We start from the raw sequence: 23,384 nt of genomic DNA, 5'->3' as shown, positions 1-23,384 counted from the left end.
CTTAGTGCTGAAATGATTCGTCAGTTAGTCGATTCACAGAAAATGTATTGATCATAATCCAATTATAGTTTGTCATTTATCAAGTAAAAACACCATATCGCAACCACTGATGATACAAATCTAGCCGGTCAGTGTGAACAACTCGATGCAGACTCTCAGACAGCTGGTGATACTCAAACTAACTTCGGCCTGGTGTCTGACCTGCAGTGCAGGAGAAGTTTTTCTTCACACATCGCCACCTGATTGAGCCGTTTGTCTCGACGTCTCGCGTTCCAAACTAGCCGTTATGCAGATGTGTTAGTTGGTTCACGAGAAGAGTCCATATGAACGCCCCCCTCTTGTGGTATTCACGACCTCGTAAGTGGGATGTTTCTGAAAGCTCCGAGTTCATGAGTTGTGACGTGTTTGTTTGACGTTGTCAGAAATGGCGAAGGCCATGGAAGTTCATTTTTTCAAGAAAACATAATAAGTGAATATATTTTAATTTTAGTCGTATATTGTAATTCTTCGTCATTTTATGTCTTGGGAAAATGTTGATATTCCCAACAACCTCATTTTCATTCTGCCTTTGTGTTTACTGCATTGTTACCCGCTTGCTAGCTTACTAAATTGTTAGCCTCTGTGGTTTTTAGACTCCGACATTAACGTTAATATTGCCGTTGCTTAGCAGCGGTGTTTTCACGACTTAACCACTTTAACGCCAAGCATATGTGTATACAACTTTCCATGTTGTAAACACAAGCTTGCGAGTTTCATTTGAAGGCACCATTAGCACCAATGCTTTATTAACCTGAAGCTTTATAAGCCTAATATCATGTGTCCAAAAATGGATAATTTATTCTATCTGCAAAGGCACTCTTTATTTCAGGTGAGTCTGTGAGCCGTAAATGTTTTGGGAAAGTTATATACATGTATAACTTTGTCATGTGACAAGTTTCTGACTATTGACAAGGACTGGATGCATAGATTAGTGACTGGCACTCTGTAGATTATTGGATTCTGATTGTTGCAATTAGGATATACAAGCTGTGTCATGCAAATTCAAGCAAAAGGAGGCTGCATTTCTGAGATGGCTTTCTTTTAGAAAGGGACAGACGTTGGCGGCAACTGAATTGGGACATAATTAACATGTAGAGCATCCACATATCGTTGATCAGTTTATTTTTCTGACTAACTTCTAGCTTAGAGACTCGTTTGTGCAGAATAAGAAGCTGGTAGAGAGAAAGGGTGGAGACAGGAGAGGAGATGAATAAAGTAGAAGATGGACTAAAAGCAGAGGGTGAAAAGAGGTAAAAGCCCTGAAGTAAGGACCATTTTATTTGTGTGTGTGTGTGTGTGTGTGTGTGTGTGTGTGTGGCTGTGAGACGTGGCAGAACGAGGCCTGGCCAACCGGCAGATCTGTTCCATATGTTTCCTGGAGAAAGAGAGAGAGGCAGCTCCCCTCCACCCCACCAGCAGCACGAGTCTACATTTAAAAAGTCAAAAACAGTCGAGAAGCAAACCATCCGTTGTTGTACTGTACTCTAGCTCAGTCTCGCTTTCTGCAGACTGTAAATATCAGTTTCAGGTAAAGATGTATCCGAGAAAGGCAGCTGGCAGGTGTTGGGTTTCTGGGAGTCAGCAGGGAGCTGGCTGCTGTTTGACAGGGGCCTCCCAGAGAGACTGAGAGGGCAAAGAAAACACACACACCCCGTCACGTTTTCACATTGCTTTCATCAAATTCATCATTCCTGTGAGTGTGCGTTTCACTGTTTGAATTGTTTTTGTCAGCGAGGCAAGAATGAAGAACTTTGTGTGTCCAGCACCAATGATTGATCAGCACCTCCCAAAATATATTATATCTAACTACAAAGCAAGGAATCTCTGTCTGTCTGTCTGTCTGTCTGTCTGTCTGTCTGTCTGTCTTTTTGTATGTCCTTTGCATATCTCGAGAACTGCTCATCCGATCGAGTTCACACTTGGCGGGTGTATTGCCGTGGAGTGCTTTGTAGAATTTGATGCAATTTGGACTCGTGACACATTCGGTATTAGTGAACTTTGCGGGGGCGGAGCTTCAGGGCTCTGCTGGGGAGCATGTCGTCCGCAGCGGGCAGACCATGGCGGCGGCTCATGCAGTTAAATTTTGCTGCTGGATGCTGGATACTACGTTACAACCAAACTCTTCTTAACTTTCCTGGAGTCAAAGAGTGATGAGCGGTTCGATACTGCTGCAAGCAGCACTTCCTTGGGGTCAAGCAATCAGTCCTCTAATGGCATTTGCAAGATTTCACAGCGCAGAAGGAAAACAACCGATCAAAGCCGAGCAGTCTCTAACGCAGCTGTCAATCACTGCTCGCGAAACTCGCAAACTCCAGTCAAACTAGGCAGCACTGATCAAATATGAATCAAGATTATGTTTCTGTAATGCCTATTTCTCTCCTGAAATGTTTTCAGAAACATCTTGTAGTGTACTGTTTAGCTGAGAAAGTTTGCTCCGTCCGGTGGGCAGTGCTTGGTTTTGGCTTGACTGTTTTCAACATGGCGGCCGGGTCACAAACTTTCTCATTACCCCAGTACTCCCCTTGCGTTACTTTTGGACAGGTCAGTGATGGCGTGTCAATATACGCTTGTTACATGCATAGTGTTCTTTCAAAATAATGTTCCATTTTCACAGGAAGTTGAAGCAACACAACCACTTAGTTAGGTTTAGGAAACGGTCGTGGGGCACTTATTTTACGAGTTTTATTGCACCTCAATTCAGCATCTACATATCAGTTTAATGGAGAGAGGAGCATCTGTATTTTTGACGGTATTGAAAATCATACCTTCGGGATTTCTAAACTCTGTAATACCTTGATACCACACAAGCCTAGCAGTGATACCTCATACAGCCCGTAGTGATGAACCCACAGAGAATTGTTACCAACTCTGCTGTTCCAGTCAGCTACACAGTGTTTTTGCAGGCATTACGACCCACAGCATTACTGTTTTGGTTCACTGTCAGCACTATTAGGATAATACGCCAATGTTGTGTTGACAGCTTGTTGTGCTGCCACCTAGTGGCTCCCAAAAAAGTAAATGAATGCAGGTTTAAAGAATTAATGTAGGCTATTCCAATGTCCCAACCTAAGCAAAATATCAGCTGAGATCGGCTTCAGCTGACGACCCTCTTGAGGATAAGCGGGTCTATAGCTAATGGATGGATGAAAATAATATTGTCCATTTGCTGCTTTAGCCTCACCCGACATTACTCAACAAATAGCTACAAAACAAAAGATTACACATAATCCTTAAAATCCATAAAACCAAATCCATTTTTGTATCAGTAAAATCACAGCAGCCTACAAATACTTTTTATCACGTAGAAAAATAACATGTCAGCTCAATCTGCTGACAAGACTCAAATGTTATTGTTTTTTATTGATGAATCTGAACAGACATGCAGTATGTTGTTGGGGTGGGTCCTGTTTGCCATCTCTCTTCAATAAAGGAAAAGTTTAAAAAGAAGTGAGCTGGTTAGATGAAGAGCTGCAGGTGCTTTCTGCAGTTTGGGTAAATCAGATAGGCAACACCTTACTGTGTCCTTCCAGTCGTATGGAAAACCTTTCATGTAATGCTAAAGTATGGGTTTTCCGATCATGGCTTCTAGGGCCAAATGCTTTACAATGATTAATCAATTATCAGTTATAACACCCCTACTTTAAACCAACAACAACAACCTAACAACAAAATGCGATTGAGATACAATAAAGCAAAATCCATCCACTGATGAAGACAGTGTGATACAGTTGAAAGCTCTGGAAAAAGCTTATAACTGGACCCTTGATTTGGGATTGTTTTGTTATAAACAATTTACTCAACAATGAAAGTTCTCTTCCTTTTTGTTGTTTTTTGTTACTTTATCACCCGCCTTAGATAATTTTTGTCCCATCATATAAGTTGCAAAAAATATTCCCTCCATTCAGTGAGTTTGTATTTTAAACGTTCTTCCTGTAACAGTTTTTCATGGCGATCCAGGTCTGTAATACACAACACAACGGTACTGGATCAAGGCTACCTTCAACCCTGCCATGCACCTCAGTGGCTCCATCTTTACAAATGTATCTTTGTTTGTTCAAGCGGAGATCCCAACATTTCCTGAGATACCAAATCTGTCATGGTGAATTTGAGGAAACGTGAATAAAATGAAGACATCCACAATATTTCCATGTGATGAAATGGTGCAGCTATAAAAAAAAGAACAAAAAACATGAAGTCTTTTGCATGAATACTAACTGTAAATATTGTATTGTACAGTATTAACAAAATGTTATAGCATTTACAAGACCTCTCATGCTTTCAGCATTTTCTAAATACGTCTGGCAACTAGAGTGAGAGAAAGTGAGTTCCTTATTTTGAAGTAGTGGTAGAGTGGACAGACTTGGCATTTGTAGCAAAGCATAAAAAAAACATAGCAAAATTGAGTGAAATGGTTTACTGCAGAATAGAGGGACACTCCCTCCTTAATTGTCTTCATTCTTCTGGATAAATCTCCAGACCTCCACTGACACTAAGAGAACTACCTTAACTCTTTAGTGTGCAGTGACGCCTGCTGGTGGATAAAGGAACTGCTCAAATGGTATTTATCAGCCTCAACCATGGAAACCAGCATTGGTCCCAGTAACAACATTTAGCTGGAGTGAGAGTGGAGAACTCACTTTTTCTAGGTATAAACTACTACCACCACTATGCTCATGATTTGTATTTTCAAAGGAAAGACACTGGCAGACAGAGCCTATAATATTTAATAATAAACTAAACAAGGTAATTCTGCTGTGTATTGGCAAGAATCTGGCAATGTGATACTTATCAAGATAAAATGGTTACTAATTAATACATTGCGATACTGTAAGCAAGGCGGTATAGTGACATTTTTTAAATCTAATTTTAGGAAAACTGTAAATGAAAAATGTAAGTTGATTTTCTTTTGATTGACTATCATTTTGATAATCTATTAATTATTGGGTGGACAGTACAAGGCATTTGAGGATGTAACTTTGGGCTCGAGAACTTTTGATGGACATTTTTCACTATTTTCTGACATTTTCTAGACTTAAACGACTATTGATGACTACGTTTAATGATTAACGTTTTTAAATAACGTATACGTTATTTAAAAACGTTAATCATTAAAGTTGTTGGTTGCAGCTCCTCGAAGAATGTAATCCACATATGACTCTCTCCATTTGGTTTGAGATCTAAAGGTAATTGAACACAATTTTCTCTTTTTAAAATCAATTCATCCCCGCCTTCGCCCAATGTCAGCTGGGATCGGCTTCAGCCCCCCTGCGACCCTGAATAGGATAAGCGGTTACAGATAATGGAATGGGATGGAAAATTCAATTAATGCAATGTCTGGAAGCTATGTTGACGATTCCCAATCTTCAGTAATCAACCTTTTTTATCTGCTTATATCTTCACAACCAGTACCTTGCCCATTGGTTTTTGCAGATACTGTCTTTCATTCAAGCTTTGTCTGATTTATTAATTCAGATTCATTCATATAGCTTTAAATCACATGTTTGTCTTGTAGGACAAGAGGATATGACAATAATAGCTTGAACAACAAAATCAAATGCTAACTTTTCAACTCAAACCCACTTTCATTTTGACAAATCTTAACAACATAAATGGGGAGGTGTTTCAGGTTTATTTAAAGACATACTAAATAAATATAGCACCATTTCAGAGGAGAGAGCACTGGAGGAAACAGGAACATGTTTCCAGCTTGGGAATTACATTACCTTCTTATGATCTCATAATAACGGTTCACTTGGTTGCTATAGTTCATTAAAACAAAGTGACGTTTTGGGTTTAAATCAAGGACAATGTATAATCCAGTCTGACGTGTAGCTTCCAGCTTCTAAATAAAGACAATACAGACATGCAGTGAGATAATATAAAACATCCACATAAAGACAGACATGGGGCTTCAAATTTACTTATTGCACTAAATAATGCCAGGGTCATTCATTGACTGTACAGACAGAAAATATGTTTGAGTGGTTTTTAGGCTCTCGTTATGTTACAGCTCTGACCATATAGTGACTCTTCAATGATGATTACCATGTCTCAACTTAAAAAGGGCATAAATATAATATATAAAGAAATAGCAAATGAGGGGAAAGTATTTTGTTCGTTGTTGTTTAGAAGACAACTTAAACTTGGAAATATTTCTACTCCATATCTCATTAAAATATGTCTTATTTTTAGACTAAAAAGAAAGAAACTAAAAGGATATTTTGTTGTTAATGCATCAGCATGTAGAACTACTCAAATCAGGTCATTGGGTGGTTTTGTTCTAAAAGTGACCAGAGGGAGGCGCTTTATTTCTGGGAAAGTTTACACTGCAAAAGTTGAGGGACTAAAACTACAGATCACCTCACAGAATAACTCACAAAGGCAGGCAGGGCGCTTGTGTTGAATTCCATTATAATCTTATTATGTCCTCCTCCCCCTATATACTGTCTTTTCAGCACCGACATCTTATTTTTTTGTTTGTTTGTTTTTTCCCTAGCCAAGTACTTTTATGTGTAAATTGTACCAACATTCAACAACATGTACTACACTTTCTAATATACATCAATATAATGACATTTTCTCTCATTTCCTGAACACTTTAGGAATCCAGTTTCATCTTGTGTTATCTATCAAAATTATTTTCAGCTCCTTCCTTATACTGTAGCAAGGACAATGGCAGTTCTCCATTTCTGAGCTGTCTTGAACGCATCGTTTTCACTCCCTACTTTCGGAAGTTTCCAAGCTGAACGCCCCTCCGTCCGGTCACACAGCGAAAGGTGGCCGGCTGGATGTCCCAGTATTTAACAGGATTGGCAAACAGACTGATGCCTGTGTACAGGTTCTTCTTGTCACTGGGCCTGATGGGACAGAAGTCGTTGACTCCCACGTTGCTGATTTTGTTGCCATGGAGGTAAATCACCTAAACAGACAGAGAGGATTGGTTTTATTATCATATTTAATATAGTTCTTTTTCTGCTTTGTCAGTAAACATCCATGATTGGAAGTCCTGTTCTAATTCTCGGAAAACCAAGATCACAATCTTTTAGACCAGGAAATAAAGACTGAGTTGGAAAGTTAGGTATCATTTTATAGCTCCAGGTTGCTGAGTTGAAGGAAACTGATGGCTTGAGATGGCTAACAAGTAACAACTTTACTCTTTCCCTTCATTCCTCACGTCAGCATAGTATAAGTTGCACATCAATGATTGCAAGGAAATTTTAGTTTTTGCTGCCCTTTCTTCAACATGTACTTACACTACACTCTGAGATTCAGGAAAAAGCAGAAAGGGTATCTTTTGAGGGTAAGATGGAGTATGAGATCAACAGGTGGTGGATTGGTGCAGCATTGGCAGTAATGCAGGCGCTGTACCAGACCATCGTGGTAAAAAAGGGAATTGACCCTCCTCGATTTAGCAGTCGAGTTATGCTCCAACAATCTACGATGATAAACGAATGAGAAATGAATGAGATGATGGATACAAGCAGCTGAAATGAGCTTTCTTTGCAGGGAGCCTGGGCTCAGTCTTAGAGACGAGGTGAGGAACACCGACATCTGGAAGGAGCTTTGAGTAAAACAGCTGCTCCTTTGCAGTGAGAGGGAGGTTGCTTAATAGGAGCCGCTTGAGGTGGTTCATTCATGTGATTAGGATGGTGTACATGGGAACCTAGGATACTCTAGGATGAGGTGGAGGACATGGCCTGTGAGAAGGAGGTCTGGGCTACGTACCTTATTTAACCTCCTGCTACTACAACTTTTGGAATCCTACAGATGATGGGTCCATTTCATGTTTAGCATAGCTTTGCATAAGAGAAAAAGTTTACCTCCAAAGCTGTCTGATTTGTAGACATAGAAATATAAAAAGGAGACATTTTTGCGTTAGCAGAGGTTAGCGTTGGAGCTGTTTGTTGACAACATCAACTTCTAGGCGCAGTGACTCCACGCAGCATCTCAGTAGTCTTGCCCACACAGTGTGCTTTCCAGCTTTGAGCCCTGTCCTAATTGCCAGCTGACTTTGTCATTTTTTTTGTGACATGCACTTTAGTCTACTGATACTCATCAAAGTGTCTGTATCTCACCTGGAGGTAGCGCAGAGAGCTGAGGCTCGGTGGGACCTTTTTCAGACGGTTGTTGTCCAGGTTGATCTGACGGATGCTCGGGATGTTGGCAAAGCTGCCATTTTCTACATACTTGATCTGGTTAAAACCGAGTCCTAGCCTGCAAAAATTGCAAAAGATAGTTGACAGGTACAGTATCACCACTTGTGAATAAAAATCATCAACACTGCAGAAATTAATAACAGAAGACAGTCAAATACACATCAAATAACAAACTTACCAATACTTTAACTTCACATTCTAACTTGCACATACATTTAGCCACCGCATGGTGTTAGAGATAAAAAAAAGAGCTTCTGAATTGTAGACTTTTGTTTAAAGGTTCCTGGCAGCTTAAAGGATACACATAATGTTATATGAAATCTTTGTTAATGTACAAAGCACTCAAATTGGAGTTTTGAAGAAGAGTCTTAATTTGAACAAGAGTCCGTTTGTAGGATGAAATGTGGCTGGTTTTCACCTCTGCAGGTTTTTATATCTGATGAAGTCTTCTATTTCCACCTTCGCGATCTTGTTGTAGTCCAGATTCAGGTCTGTGATGGAGGACGGGAGGTCTGGGAGATACAAATCACACCAAACATAACCAATGTAATGGGTAGATTAAGCATACTTCACTTCATTACTTGCTTTAAAAACATGTTAAATCCAAGCATCATATTAACAAACATTAGCAGTGTTTTTGCCTCATTTAGTTGTGCACTTGGGGTCCAGTGTAATACTGTAGGTGGTTGACTAGAGGAGAAAGAAGAGTGTACCATTCATTTGTTTAAAGAAGGATAGCATGAGGTGAGTGATATTCTACCTTTTGGTACAGCAGTTAGTTTGGCCTCTGCTATACCGATGTACAGGGTCGACAAGCCGTTAAAAGCTCCCAGCCCAATCCCACTGTTGGCCAGAGGGTTGGCGCCCAGCTCTGTTGGGACAAAACATCTGCTTTAATTATTAATGATCCATTATATCACCTGACTACCGTAGAGAACATACATCACTTTGAGGACTTTCTGGCAGGGCTAAGTATGCAGTTTACCATTCAAACCAAATACTACAGTGTAACTGTTAATTCATTACCTCTCTCTGGTTAAAGCATTGTTAAATCAATGGAATGAACAGCTGCAGTGTTTGGGTTGAATAAAAGACCTGCAGACTTCTCCTTGGAAAAGCTGGACACCCCTGGCCTATGAGAACATTGATTATCGCTAATCTGATACAGGAAGTTCAAACCAGGTCTTACCCAGCACATGGAGTTTCCTCAGGCCTTTAAATGCATCCTTCTGGATTCTGTTGATCTCGTTTTCATGGAAGCGGAGCTCGATGACGTTGGGAGGCAGGTTTGCGGGGATCTCAGTCAGCATGTTGTAGGAGAGGTACAGCAGTCTGAGATGGTCCATGTTTCTGAAGGCCTTGGGGTGAATCTTGGAGATCTTGTTATTGATCAGAAACAGGCCCTGATGTAGGAGAAAGGAATCAGAATAAAACATAGTAGATTCAAACTGGGTTTATCAAACTACTGTTTCCAAGGTCAAGAATGGACTTTCATGATCAACATACAACCCGTGTATGGTAAGATAGAGAATATTAAAGGTTTCTTTAACATCTTTTTGGGGGATTTTTGGCATCTAGCAGTGTGGTTGCAGATTGCAACTAACTGAATACCCATCCACTCACTCCTCCCTTTCCAAGACTGTAACATGAGCTTCCGAATGCAAAACCGCAGTAACGCCATTTGCCTCGCTCAGAGGCCATTCTTACCATAATAACACTACTGTAGGAGCAACGGAAGTCAGATGGCGGCTGGCGGTACCACGGTTTTGCATTCTGCAGCTCACATTACCACAATTTCACAAACAGGTTGGAGAACTACGGTGGCATTCAGGTAACGTAAAAAGTGAAAGTGTTTGGTTTGTCCATTCTGGGCTTTTGTAGAAACATGGTGGAGCAACATGGCAGACTCTGTGAATATGACCCGCTCCCTATGTAGATATGAAGGGCTCATTCTAAGCCAACGACAACATCCCCTGAAGATCCCCCCCAATGCTACACACTGGCCATTTAATATAAAGCTTTTTTTTTGCTTTGAGCATACTTTGGTTTCTTTACATTGCACTGTATTTGAATAATGAGACTCCAAACTAAGATTTGATGAAAACAAGCATCAATAAACAGAATCAAAAAATTGGTCCAACGAAACTCAACCTTGTTCAGGTTCAGGTCAGCTGCACCATTCAACACTTGATGACATGTCACTGTATTAGCACAGAGCTGCAGATTGTTCTCACTGTTTGCTTTGATACAGTGCAGTATTATCCAGAGTAGGGCTTGATGTGGTTTATTCCCAGCTGGGAAAACATCAGCTAGATCAAAGACTGGCCCTCTGTTAGCATCCCTACTTCTTAACAGATTGGCCATAATCTCGTAAGGCTGCAGGCTGCATGTGGACTGATATTAGTAAGCTGTTTCTTCTTATCTGGTAACTTTAAAAGCTACAAGATGGTATTGCCATTCACTTGTATCTTGAGTCTGAATGTGGCTCATTTAAAGCTCAGGATCAAATCTAAGCATTTCATAGATGGAAGTAGTAGGAAGTCATTGGTTTAACACTGGATCTGATGTCTTGCTCTGGAAGTATTTGTGAACACACTGTTTTCTGTTTCTGAGATGTCTAGTGCTGATCTAGTTGTTGGTTTTGGCTCTAGAGACGCCAATGTTGGGTGTCGAAAAAAAAATGTATCTTCTATGATTCTGAATCGATTCACAGATTCTAAAAATAGATTTTTATACATGTTGATAACAGTATGTCAACGTAAAGATGTGTACACAGATTGCGTAATGGTTTGTGTTTCACTCGCTCTAAGCGCAATGTTATGCTTCAAGTCTATTTCCTTCCGTTTTACGTGTGTAACTACAGTGATTCTGTGTTGGGCTCTGAGCGCTGCCAAAGCGTGGGTGAGCACTTAGGCATAATTCTATGAATGCATCCTGTGTAGACACTGACAGAGGACTGAAACTGCTGCTGCTGCTCTAACAAGTTGCTTTCGCCATACGGGCTGTGTGTAGACGCGGTGTTGGTCTTGTTAACAACTAAATCGAAATATATCCATCTTGTTTAAGCTTCAAGAAGTCAGTCTCTCAGGTTGTCACATGGTATGTGGTCAAGATTTCCTAATTTGGAGTTCAGATGCAGCAAAATGGAACTGAACTGAACTCTACAGTACACACTGATACAGTAATTTAACATTTCTTGCAGCACATGTCTGGTTCAGGTGTGTGCAGGAGATGTGACTGAAATAGAATCAGATGGATTGATTCATTCTTTACTTCTTTAACTTCAGACATGCCTGTTGTTTATGTCTGTTTAAGGTTAACAGGAAGGGATTGTGGTATTCATTACTGTGTGCAGGGTAAACCAGGTCTGAAGGTTTCTCTTACATAAAGCCTGTGGAGGCCTTTAAAGTCGTTCTCCTTGATCTCAGTGATATCATTGTTTTGGAGGTCTAGTATCACAGTGTCTTCAGGAATCTTCTCAGGAACACCGATCTGACCTGTTGGCAGAAACACAAACGCCTGATTCAAGACCAGAGTTGGACCAAAAGGGATGAAAACTCATGTGTGCATATAAAATACGGCTGATGTGTAACTCCAGTCAGGTCTCAAATGATGTATCAGTGATGCTCTGATTCAGGACATCTGATAAATCAGAAACAAGGCCGCGCAGCATAGTTTAAGAAAGTCTGGTTAAGAGAATTTGGTAGTGACTTGCCGGATGTATTCAGTCTACAACTGTGGCAATGAGCCCCAGGCTTTGTTTTTCAGGTATGGTTGGCAATGTTGCAGTAAAGAGAATGTCATGAGATTGAAGTCAGTCAGTGAGGGAGGGCCCTGCTTTACTGTAAGTGAAACAAACATCGGCTGCACCACATACCGTTCATCATCATTTGATAGAGGAAATAGTCAGAGTGCAATAGCTAGGATGTGCCAATCCAGAGAGGGAATGAGATCAAATTGCTGTTTTTTTTTTCTGGTAAATTGGACAAAATAGGAATTAGGAGGTGTAACGTGATTCTGTGACACCCCAGTATGTTTTACTTTTTACAACGGTTTCACACCAAACCAAATAGTTTGCTTTAGGTAGTTTGTTGAATGAAGCGCATCATTCTACAAAGTAGCTAAATAGGATGCAGCAAACTAAATCAGAAATTTTGTTTATTTTCCGACGTGTTATGCCCGTCCTCTCTCCGCTCTGATATTTTCTGCTTTCTTGAAAAATGTTACCCAAGTCTTGGAAGGATCAGTCAGTACATTAAGAGATGCACAAATTAACTTCTCCTCCATTCTTCTCAGTGAAATTGTTGGCACCATAACTTCCTGTCAAATGCAGAATCTCATTGGACATGTGTTGTAGAGGTCAGCATATTTGAGTTAAAAGTTCAATTTACTTGAAGTTAGGGGTGTAAAAAAATATCGATACACATGAGTATCGTGATATTATGTTTTGCCATACTGTATAGATTTTCCAAAACACTGTTTTGATTTTTAATTAACCTCTTAAAAATCTGACGACCCGCCGGCGGATCCAGACACTATTCTGTTTTTCGGAGGTTGTAACGGGCTCTAGAGTGAAGATACTGGTATCATATGAAACTAAAAAATCTAAGGAATCCAATGGTACCAACCATGCCATACTTGCATGTCAGGAAGGAGGCTAAATAACGCTCCAACCTTCCGCAAAATGGCGAGGGAAAAACTGGCATGGCCATTTTCAAAGGGGTCCCTTGACCTCTCATCTCAATAAATGTGAATGAAAATGGGTTCAATATAGGTACTACCCACGAGTATCCCCTTAACAGACATGCCCACTTTATGCTAATTCCATGCACATTTTTTTGCATGCAGTATAAATGTGTTATTTTCACCTATTCTAAAATGGTGTCTTTTAATATTTCTGCATTGGGTCCCTAAACAGTCTAAGAATTGTATAAATTGGGTATGACTGGAAAGTTGAGAATATTGTGGCTCCAATGAGTCCAATTGTATTTGTGTGTGATGATGTTAGTCACCATAGTAGCCATTGCACATAGTGACTTTTTTTTTTACTCAGCTTTTATACATACAGTGGTGTGTCTTACTATGACAGTTTCCTAAATTTAGATTTGAAAAAAACCGCAATATATCGCCTTGCTTACAGTATCGCAATATATGGCAATATATTGAATCATTGTCCCTGTATCATGATACATATTGTATCACCAGATTCTTGCCAATACACAGCCCTAGTGGAAGTTAGGTTAGGTGTGAAAACCCTCGTAGACTGCATTGCCAAGAAAGTTCACATTTCCTTTGATGCAAGATGTATCAAACAATGCTCATTTTCAAACCTGGCAGTTTCTAACATTCTTATCGTCACTTTCTGACGTAAAACAGTTTAGTAGTCGGGTAGTTGAGTATGAGATCATTTGTATGGTAGGGTGGGGAAGTCTAAAATTAGTCTCTTCATGGGATTTGTTTACAAAAAGAAAAATCTACAACACCAAACTTAAACTGATAATCTTAAATGGTGAACTTCAAACATTGTTTATAATTAGATAAAAGAACAAGCCATTATATCAGTATACATGAATGTAGCTCAGGGTGTCTTCAACACACTGTGTTTACAGTAACATGTGGATCCAGATGTGTCCATACTGTGTGTGTTCTCACCCATGTCGGAGCACTGCACCACTCTGGGTGAGCAATGGCAACCAGCCGGACAGTTCTCATTTGCATCATAATCGTCATCATCCTTGTCATCGTCATCGTCATCATCGCTTGAATCGGCCATCATGATGTCATAGTTTTTCATGAACTCCATGACATTGATTGGCTGGTAGGGTTTGGCATTGCCTAGCGCCAGCAGGCAAAGCAGGAGGAAGATCCTCATGGTTTTATTAGACGACTGGTCCGTGAAATTGCAACCAGGGAGAGCTGAGGGAGAAGACAGAGTTTAGGTTAGCTCTAAAACTAACAGAAAGGACTAGACTGTGACGTCATTGCTCTGAGGAAACTACTCGTCCCAGCAGTTTTATTCCAACATCAACAGAACAGAGATGCAGAACCCTGTAGTTTACCTCAGTTGACATTGTCCAGATGAATGACCCACTGTAATGGTATTACCAAATGGAGATGCTGTGATTGTTCCAATTTCACTAGCTGTCACATACATTGGCCCTTTTTAGAACATTTTTAGAAGTTGGTCACCTGTGTGTAATCTCGCCGTCTTTCTCAGGATGGCTTTGAAATGCATACAGCAAACGACTAATTCTACACAATGTTTGAAAAGAGAATAAGGAGGAGCTTCACAACATCTATTTTTCTATTCATTTTAACAACTTCAATGATGAGGGTATTGTTTTAAGAGGTCTTTATAGGTACAACGTTTAGCAGCAACACAACAGGACCCAACCTGATTAGACTGAATATCATTTTGGACCCAGCCAGACTTGAGTCTCGGGTCGATTTCAGTTACTAGTAACTGATTTACTATTTTTTCCATTTTTTATTGTATACTCATTGTCCCATGTCCAAAACACAAACTCACAGTGCCATTTAAATGCAGCTTCACATGAACATCTGCTACTGTATGTTTTAGAGAAAAGGTGCCCAACCCCATCAAGGAGTCCTCACAAAATAAACTCTAAGGAATCACAAGGGAATAATACGATTGGAAAGATTACAAAGTTGTGCTACACAAAAGGCTTTTCCCCAACTTTTGCTTTTTTGATTTAAATTCCATCACTAGGTTTGTGTGTTAATTCCTTCCTAAGTTCCTAATTACTACCAACTACTTTCAAACTAGTGATTTACTTTCACCATTAAAAGTTAAGAAATGTCTCAACCATGTAATTATTAATGTATAAATCAGTTGCTAGGAAACATAACATACAGACACACATAGACACACCCACACACACAAACAGCTCACCTCCTTGTAGTACACGGCCGCTCATTGTTAGAGAGATTAGACCTCAGCTGTTTTACCCTTATTACAACTAAGACTCATCAACTCCTTCTCTATACACTTAAGCTCATTTAAGTCCTTGTGCTAAAATTCTCATTTTACACCTTTCATGGCTTACACTATATTTTGCACCCTTTATCACTTTCCTATTATTCCACCTCCTCATACTCCTTCAGTTGCTCCTTCATATAAAGTTAAGCCAGCAATGCTGTTCAGCTCCCAACTGTTCATCAAGCAATACAGCAGCCAGCAATCCCACCACAATTTCTTCTGAAACCGCATTTTCTAGTTATTATTGATTATTATTGACGACTAACATGTAATCAGTAAAAGTAATCTGAAAAGTAACCAGTAACTATAGCTGCCAAATCAATGTAGTGAAATAAAAAGTACTTATTACATATATTTCTCTCTTGTTGTTGTGACCAGAACCATGTTGAGCATAAAAGCGAATGGCCCTCTCTAGAGCCATTTGGAGCAGAGCCAGTGTGTGTGTGTGTGTGTGTGTGTGTGTGTGTGTGTGTGTGTGTGTGTGTGTGTGTGCGCGTGTGTGTGTACGTGGGAAGTGAGTTGTGAAGCAAGAGTGAGAGCGGTGGCGACAGGAGAGAGTTACGTTATCGACTTCGGCCAAAGCAGGGAAAGTTAACAGAGTTTGGTTTGTCCGTTCTGGACTACTGTAGAAACATGGCGGTGCAACATGGCGGACTCTGTGGAGAGAGGACCAGCTCCCTATTTAGATATAAACGGCACATTCTATGGTAACGAAAACACAATGATTCTTATTATCAGGTTATAATATACTTAAGAAAACATACTTATTAATATTATATTCCATTTCTGCCAATAGATCCCCCTAAATGTTACACACTAGTCCTTTAAAGCAGTTCTTAATGCAAAAGGGGGTCCAACCTGGTACTAGCAAGGTGTACCTAATAAAGTGGCCGGTGAGTGTATATCTGCTAAGTAGTTTGAGTGCTTAATTGGATTTGGTAGCATTAGATTTGTTGGAGCCAAAACTGTGTAAAACTGCAGTAACGGTTATTCTCCACAGTGCGAATGTCACCTCAGATAAACCAAAACAGTTTTTAGTGCTCCAGTTGAGTTTCAGTTTTACCGCCCTCACATTAACCTGATTGAGGAATGTATTGCTAAAACAGTGCATGGTGAAAGGACACACAAACTCATTCAGTGATCGGTTTCAATAAGCGCTGCTGTTTTTTCTATCAGTGTTTCCACGAAGCTCCGAAAACCTCTACTGGAAATGAGATCTTCCAGCCAACATAAATGTTTCTCCAGCGCTCACCTATTCAGCATCTGTGGTGATTCACAAAATGATTTATACATCTTCCTCTATTACACATTCACACAGCCAGCAGAGAGAGGTCGACGTCGTCTGGTTGCGTGCTTCTGGTAATCTTGATGGATTCTGAGGCCCTTGGGTCCTCCCACAAGTATGTGGTGGTGGTCGAGCATCCTGCTGCGACAGCAAATACCGCTAAGCGTCGACCCTTCTTCTTCACCCGGACTGCCTTTTGTTCCACATGTGCACATTTAGCACAATAGAGGCTGTTTTCTTGATGTGTGTTTTGCAACTGAGCTTGATGAGTTTTAGCTTGAATAACTTGGCATAAGTTTGAGATAATTCTCTTGTTTATTGTGTTTTCCTTTCGCTTACTCAAACAAGTCTTGAGAACCAATCCAATAAATCTGACCTCACTCCAGTCAGACTGGGGATGATGAAGTGCTTTTGTTTACAGTCTGAATTATACTTCATTCTCTAGAGGTTTGCATATCATAAAACATCCAAACCCCCTTATCTCTGCTGTCGCCATCAGGACTCACATACTGTATATGTCCCTACCAATTATGGGTGCATCTCTCTTATTTTTATAGTAAGTCTATAAAATGTCAGAAAATAGTGAAAAAGTTCCACCCAAGTTAAATAAATGTCCATCCCAGTTCGATAGAGCTCAAGTCGTGTCTTGTTTATGTCTGACCAACAGTCCAAAATCCAAATATATTTAGTTCACAATGATATAAAGCACAGAGAAACTGTAAATCCTCCCATTGGGGAAACTGGAACCAGAGAATATTTGTCAAAAAATGCTGGAATGAAATTTGAAGTGAGTCAGACTGATTTCCCTCGTGTGTTTGTATTTACGGTTCATAATGAATCGTTCTCCATATTCTCCAAATTACTTTGCATTTTTGTGAAATGAGATCTTATTGACTCCAGGCAAGTAACACACGAAAGACTGCAGCATTCAATATAAAACCCAATCATTAAATATCATCTTCCCTTCCCACACTATGTGGTTCACTTAAAAGACAATCTACAGGCTTCCACAGAACATTCCTGTAAATTCATCTTGTTGTGCTCTTAAATTTGCATGCAAATCAAACTCAGAAATAACTTAATTTAAAATATTCTCTCTTAAAATGCATCAGTTTTTCCCACCAGATCAGCTGGTGAAATGAAAATGTTCAGACTAAAATCTGCAGCCTAGTCCTGTGGCTCCTCTGAAACGTCTCCATCAGCAGAGGGTCTTGTAAACTGACCTAAACACATCAGAGATGCTGCATTCTCTGGAAATTTAAAATACCAGATCGACTAGATAAAAACGTAAAAAGATGAGTTAGTTTCTTTTGTTAATAAATGCAGGGTGTGTCCTACCTCAGCCGTCAGGTGTGTTTGTGTCCTGGTTTAAACCCCACTCAGTGAGCAGAGCAGCAGCACGGTCCAGCTGGAAGGCTAAGAGTTGGATCCTCAGTCAATTCATTCCCAGTGAACGCAGAACAGCATCACCCTCTCTCACCAGAAATAAAAAAAAAAAAACCTGCCCCCAGAACACCCCCACCGATGGAAAACCACTGCTGTTAGGGTGAGAGGTTCAGTTTCAGTTAAGAGCTGTTGACTCCCTCAGTGATCACACCATCTGTACGTCTACATGTGAAAAGGCATTGTTAGGACTTTATGTCATGTGCTTTTCATTAGGAGCTTTGAAGTGATGCCAGCATCGTTAGCATCCGACTCCTGAATGCTCAAGTCTTTATATAGAAAATACCGGTAGGTCTGTCACCTCCCCTCCCTTTCACGGCCGACTGCCATGTTAAATATTTTACCTCAACATGAATGGTTCCTACACTAAGGCCTGCTGGCACTGGGTTAAACAAGGATAGTGGGACTGTACAGCTGCTGTAGCTGTTTGGGTTTTCTCAGTGAAACATCAACAGTTAGGACGGAGGTGAGCCGGCCCTGCAGGATGATGCCGTCTGAATTCCTTCATCTGGCGTCCCCATACTAACTGACTTCCCCAAACAAAGAGCCAAGGCTGCCATGTTGACCTACAGCGCATTTTGATAAGCACCTGTGAAGTGAGAATGTTTGAGATGTACTGATGCTTGTCTTCATGGTTAACAGGAAAGGATGAACTCGCTCCTTTTTACAATTTTCCCTAAACATCATTATGCAAAAATATGCTCAGAGTTGAAATGTCAACACAAAAACACGCTGCAACACTTTCTTAAAATTATCGGCCCTGAAGGAGTGAGAATAGAAATATAGACTTTTCAAGACTTTATTTGCAATCCGGTGTCTCAATTTATTTACAAAGTGACATAAGCCCATTTTCCAATGCATCTCATCACTGTAAATGTTGTGGTGATAGTGCATGTTGGTCTTATGTATGAATAAGCGATCCGAGTAACAAGCAGGTCTGACCTGTAACATTTCTGTTATACTTTCATCACAACTCAAATTGTGTCACAATAACAAAAATCTACAGCAATGTGAAATAGACAAAAAACAATTAAATGCCCACCTTTATTAAGTGCACTCTAACATATAGTGCTGAAACAATTTGTCAATGAATCTATTCTTTTGCTTTTGCTTTTTGCTTCATATCATTTCAAATATAATATCTGAGAGTTTGGTATTGTTGATGAGACACAACCAGCAACTTAATGATTCAACTTGTGCTCTGGGAACTTTTGATGGATGTTTTCACTATTTTCTGACATTTTAAAAATTCTTATTTGAGTAATCCACAATTTAAATGATAATGAAAATAATTGTTAGTTGCAGCCCCCAAAAAATGTATCACTCACTTTATCTCACGCAAGTCGTCACACACAGTGAGAGGGGGATGATGATCAATAATTAAGTCTCCAGTATAAAAGTATGTTTTTAAAACCATCACTGAGGGAGCCTGTGAGACAACTGAGAACACTCTTCTTCTTCTTCTTTGGTATTGTTTTCCAATTCTCCTCTTCTTCAGCAGTGACACTTCTCCTTTTGTTGACCAGTTGCCAAAAACAGTCTCACCGTGCATTGTGTATCTGTCTGTAATGCTGATAAAGCTGTGAATTTACTTTAACCGATAGATGAAACCAACGAAGGCTTATTTTGTCGTTTCATTTCTAAAAAAAGTCGTAAAACGAAACTCGGAGCAGCTAGCATTATCTCACTCCACAGGCAATTACAATTACTGTAATTACCCCAGAGGCAATTACTGAATGACTTGTTGAGACAGATGAGTCTTCAGCAGTGTACTCTCCTGACTTAAGGTGGTACAAGTTACCATCGGAGTCAGTAAGAACTACATTTCCTCCTTAATTGGAGACAGGAGAGGAAGAAGAGAAACAGAGGTGATGCTTTGCAACATCCAATCGACATGATTTGTTCTGTGTTGTGCTTTGCATGGTGTGTGTTAACAAGGCACAACAGGAGAGCCGAAATCTTTACGTTTGAGGCAGACATGAGAAATACCTCCCAAGAATGGAAAAGCTAACAGGAGTTTGCTCCCTCAGGGGTTCACGTGTTATACTATTCCTTTTTCCATTCAGTGTTGGTATTTTCTGCTGAGCTGAGCTGGAACGGCACTCTGAAGCACAACTTCGGCAGAGCCAGACCGTGCAAATATGCCCTGGTTTGGCAGTCAGACAACCTGAAATGGGAGCGGGTCTGTGTTCTGGTTTCAGTGCATCTTCTTGGTGGGGAAACCATATTTTCCAATCATCAGAGATCTGGTTAAGTCATCATGTCATCAGAAAGAAGCCTGTCGAGCTCTCCCTTGTTCAACATACTCTTTTAAGGAAATTCATAAACAAAAAAAACATCTTTAAGCAAATTTATCTGACCAGTAGTTTCCGACTCCCCCAGAAAACTGAATTACACATCACAAACACTAAGGCTCTCACTCTTCTTCACTGTTTAACCTCACATAGGTTTATCATCTGAAAGCTGAGATGCATCTCAAATGAATCTTCAGGTTCCCAGCTTTCAAATGACGTACACCACTTCTATGTGACATCTACTGCTGACCTGTCACCCCATAAAAAAGACAAAAACGGGTCTATGAGGGTCTCTTAGGGTTAAAGGTACCAGCTTTAGTCCATCTACTTAACATTTCAAAAGGTCACTGTAAGCTACTGTTATCTGATGTTCATATTTATTATTCTCCTCTTAAAACCTCAGGCTCAGTTTACAGTTCCTCATTATCATAGCTTCATCGCTCTGCTGAAACAATACCGTGTGATGAACCAGTTTTTATGATGAAAGGAACCATTTTCCCAAATGTTGCAGGGATCTAATTAGAACCTGATGCAAACCTGTTTTCTGTGCACTATGAGAGGACGCAGGCTTTGTCCTACGCTGTAAGGACCACTAGCCCACCAGTATACCCTATTGTGTTATGTTTCCCAGGATACTTGTATAGCCTGTCTCTCCAAAAAGTACAAACGCAACCTTTTAAAATGTTGAACTTTAGTTTTGAGCAAGACGTTTGTCGTGCCGTCATCTTCTGTTCTTGGATCTTGCATGAAAACCTCATACTTCTCAGCTGACTGGTCTGCCACAGAGAGATTTAATTCAGTAGCTTCAATAGTCCAAAGAGGGATATTGGTTTTGTGGTAGTGAAAAAATCTATGGCGTAATTGTTGGAATTACAGTATTCAAACTGCAAATTAAATGTTGGAGATTATTTCCTGATGGAAGATGGTGTGCGTTCCTGATGGGAGGCGGTCAGGATGTCTCTACTCTCTCAGAATCTCATTCTTTCCAACCCAGCAGACGTCTGTGACGGCTCTGGACCGGCTGGAGCTTGTTTTTATGTTGAGAAGAATTTCCTCCATCTGAGCCTTCAAATGCCGGGAGTCACTGGGGCAACTTGCAAAGCGACGGTGCCAAGGAGTTGCCTCAGCGCTGTTGTTGCTTTAGTGCCACAGGAACATCTTCTTGCCAGGAAACGTTTTGTTAGCGCTGTGACAGGGTCACAACTCAGCGTGTTACCTGCTTCTGGGAGTGTTACCCAGCAAGGCTGCACAACAGAGCAGTGTTCACCACCCTTCTACTTGGCTTCACCATGAGTCCACCTGATGGTGATTATAAATATCGGGCATAAGCTCCGATTCCATGTGTGCTCCGAGCTTCGACACCCACGGCGAAATCCTAAAGTGAGCTTGCAATATTGGTAGAATAGTAACGTCATATAAGTATAAATAGAAGATTGGGTTATAGCAGTGAGTTTTGACTATGAGCCAAACCTGTGTCCATTTATATATCTAACCTTCTTGGTGTATTTCGATAAGCCCTCTATGTTTTGATCAATAGTTTCCTGCAGAGTAAAGTGCCTCATTTTTCATTTTGTGTACTTGCTGTCTGACCTAATTTGCTCTGGGAATGTACATTCAACAAGCACAGTGAGTTAAACAATGTAACACATTCTGTCCATTAAGTTTTAAATAAATGTAAAAGGACACAGTTGAAGCTAAAAAGACTTGGCACTAGCAACGCCAGACAGCATGATGAAAGCTGTATTATAGGATTATGTAACTTGGTATTAAGTATAGAGGAAATGCAGACGGTGTTTAATTGGTACACTCCGGATGAATAAAATTACAATAATTTCCTTTCGCAACCAAGAAAGTCTATTAGTCAGTGCACAGCTGGTCAGCTGAACATGCAAAAAACGTGACATTTGTCTACCCGCAAGCGGACAATTAAAACATATATGAATACATTTTCATGACTGTATTTATTTAGTTTTAATTGTTGCAGCTTTTTCAGTAAACTTACTTAAAAAAATATCTAAGATATAATATAAAAATACTATAAAAAAAGTTACTCTTTAGTTGACATGGACATGGCTGCAAAGGAAGGATTATCCAATAATTCACATGAAGAAATAAAGATCAGATGAACTGGAAAAAGAAATGCAAATCTTTTTTCCTGCTTTCATATCATTTAAATCTTCTCGGGGCCAAAACTACAACAATAAGACCCAAGTTATAATATACCAGATACCTGAAAGACTTCATCCTGTTATGGAGCTGAATGAAGGTCCAGCCTTATTATGTGTACCTGAGGAAATGTCTGCTGAGTACATAAAACCTGATTATGCACCATAAGCCTACAACCTGAGGAGCACTGAAGGGGTTATGTGACTAATGACTATTAGATCGTTCCTTCGTGTGATTTGTGAGACTGATGAACGCAGCAGCTGTTCACGTTGGCGAGACGAGAAGAATTCTCTCTTTTCAACAGGAAAACTTTTGATCTTTGAGCTTCGGCTCTTCGGAAGAAAGTTTTCCAGCTGAAGTACGATGAGATGACGAATGCAAGCATCTAGAAAGTGACCAGACATTACGGATTGTTTTTTTTATTGCTTTTCTGCTCTTAGATTTATTCTTGTCTGCATATAATTTTCTAATATTTCCAGGAGCTGAGGTTTTTGTCCTCTTCACATTTTAGCTTTTCCGTTCCAATCGTCCTTTTGATCTGTCTGCTACTGAAGTAAATGATCCTAAACCTCAGGCTTCCAGAGGAAAATATTATGATAAAATTGGCTTTCAGCTCTGATAATTACAGCTTTCCCTGAATGTGTATTGCATGAGGGTAGAGGAAATGTGATGCAAAGATAACCGCATTTCATCATTACTCATTCAATAGTCATCGTGGCTCCACCTCATCCCTGAGGCCTGAGGTGTTAATTTGATAACATGACAGTAAGTGATGTTCTCCTCAACGTACTGGATGTGCTGACGGTAAAGGGGATCAAGGAATCCAGTGGAACATAATCAAACTTCTTGTTTGGATATGTGACTCATACACCTCACAGGTTGAGTATTTGCATTCAGTGTCAACATGCGTCTAATCCTAAAAACAAAAACCTCAAGGTGTTGTACAGTGATCCAGATGGAAACATGGGGCTTATGTAGCCTCATTCCAGACCTCTGAATCA

The 23,384-nt window shown here is 40.1% G+C and overlaps 2 protein-coding genes across 3 annotated transcripts in view; one reads left to right on the top strand and one right to left on the bottom strand.

The window, feature by feature from the left end:
* Positions 1 to 23,384, top strand: part of cenpp (centromere protein P) — a 105,623-nt gene that overhangs the window by 52,889 nt on the left and 29,350 nt on the right. The window lies entirely within an intron of this gene.
* On the bottom strand, positions 5,478 to 18,328 carry aspn (asporin (LRR class 1)). Its single transcript, XM_074638453.1, has 8 exons — positions 17,819 to 18,328; positions 13,848 to 14,111; positions 11,580 to 11,692; positions 9,385 to 9,598; positions 8,956 to 9,066; positions 8,614 to 8,707; positions 8,115 to 8,253; positions 5,478 to 6,958 (listed from the first exon to the last, which is right to left on the bottom strand). Exons 2-8 carry the CDS (start codon positions 14,065 to 14,067, stop codon positions 6,761 to 6,763), a joined length of 1,089 nt encoding a protein of 362 aa, XP_074494554.1. The 5' UTR covers positions 14,068 to 14,111; positions 17,819 to 18,328; the 3' UTR covers positions 5,478 to 6,760.

Source organism: Sebastes fasciatus, chromosome 1 (genome assembly GCF_043250625.1).
Source record: "Sebastes fasciatus isolate fSebFas1 chromosome 1, fSebFas1.pri, whole genome shotgun sequence".
Lineage (NCBI taxonomy): Eukaryota > Metazoa > Chordata > Actinopteri > Perciformes > Sebastidae > Sebastes > Sebastes fasciatus.
Note: the sequence above shows the minus strand (reverse complement) of the source record. Positions and strands in the feature narration are given on the sequence as shown.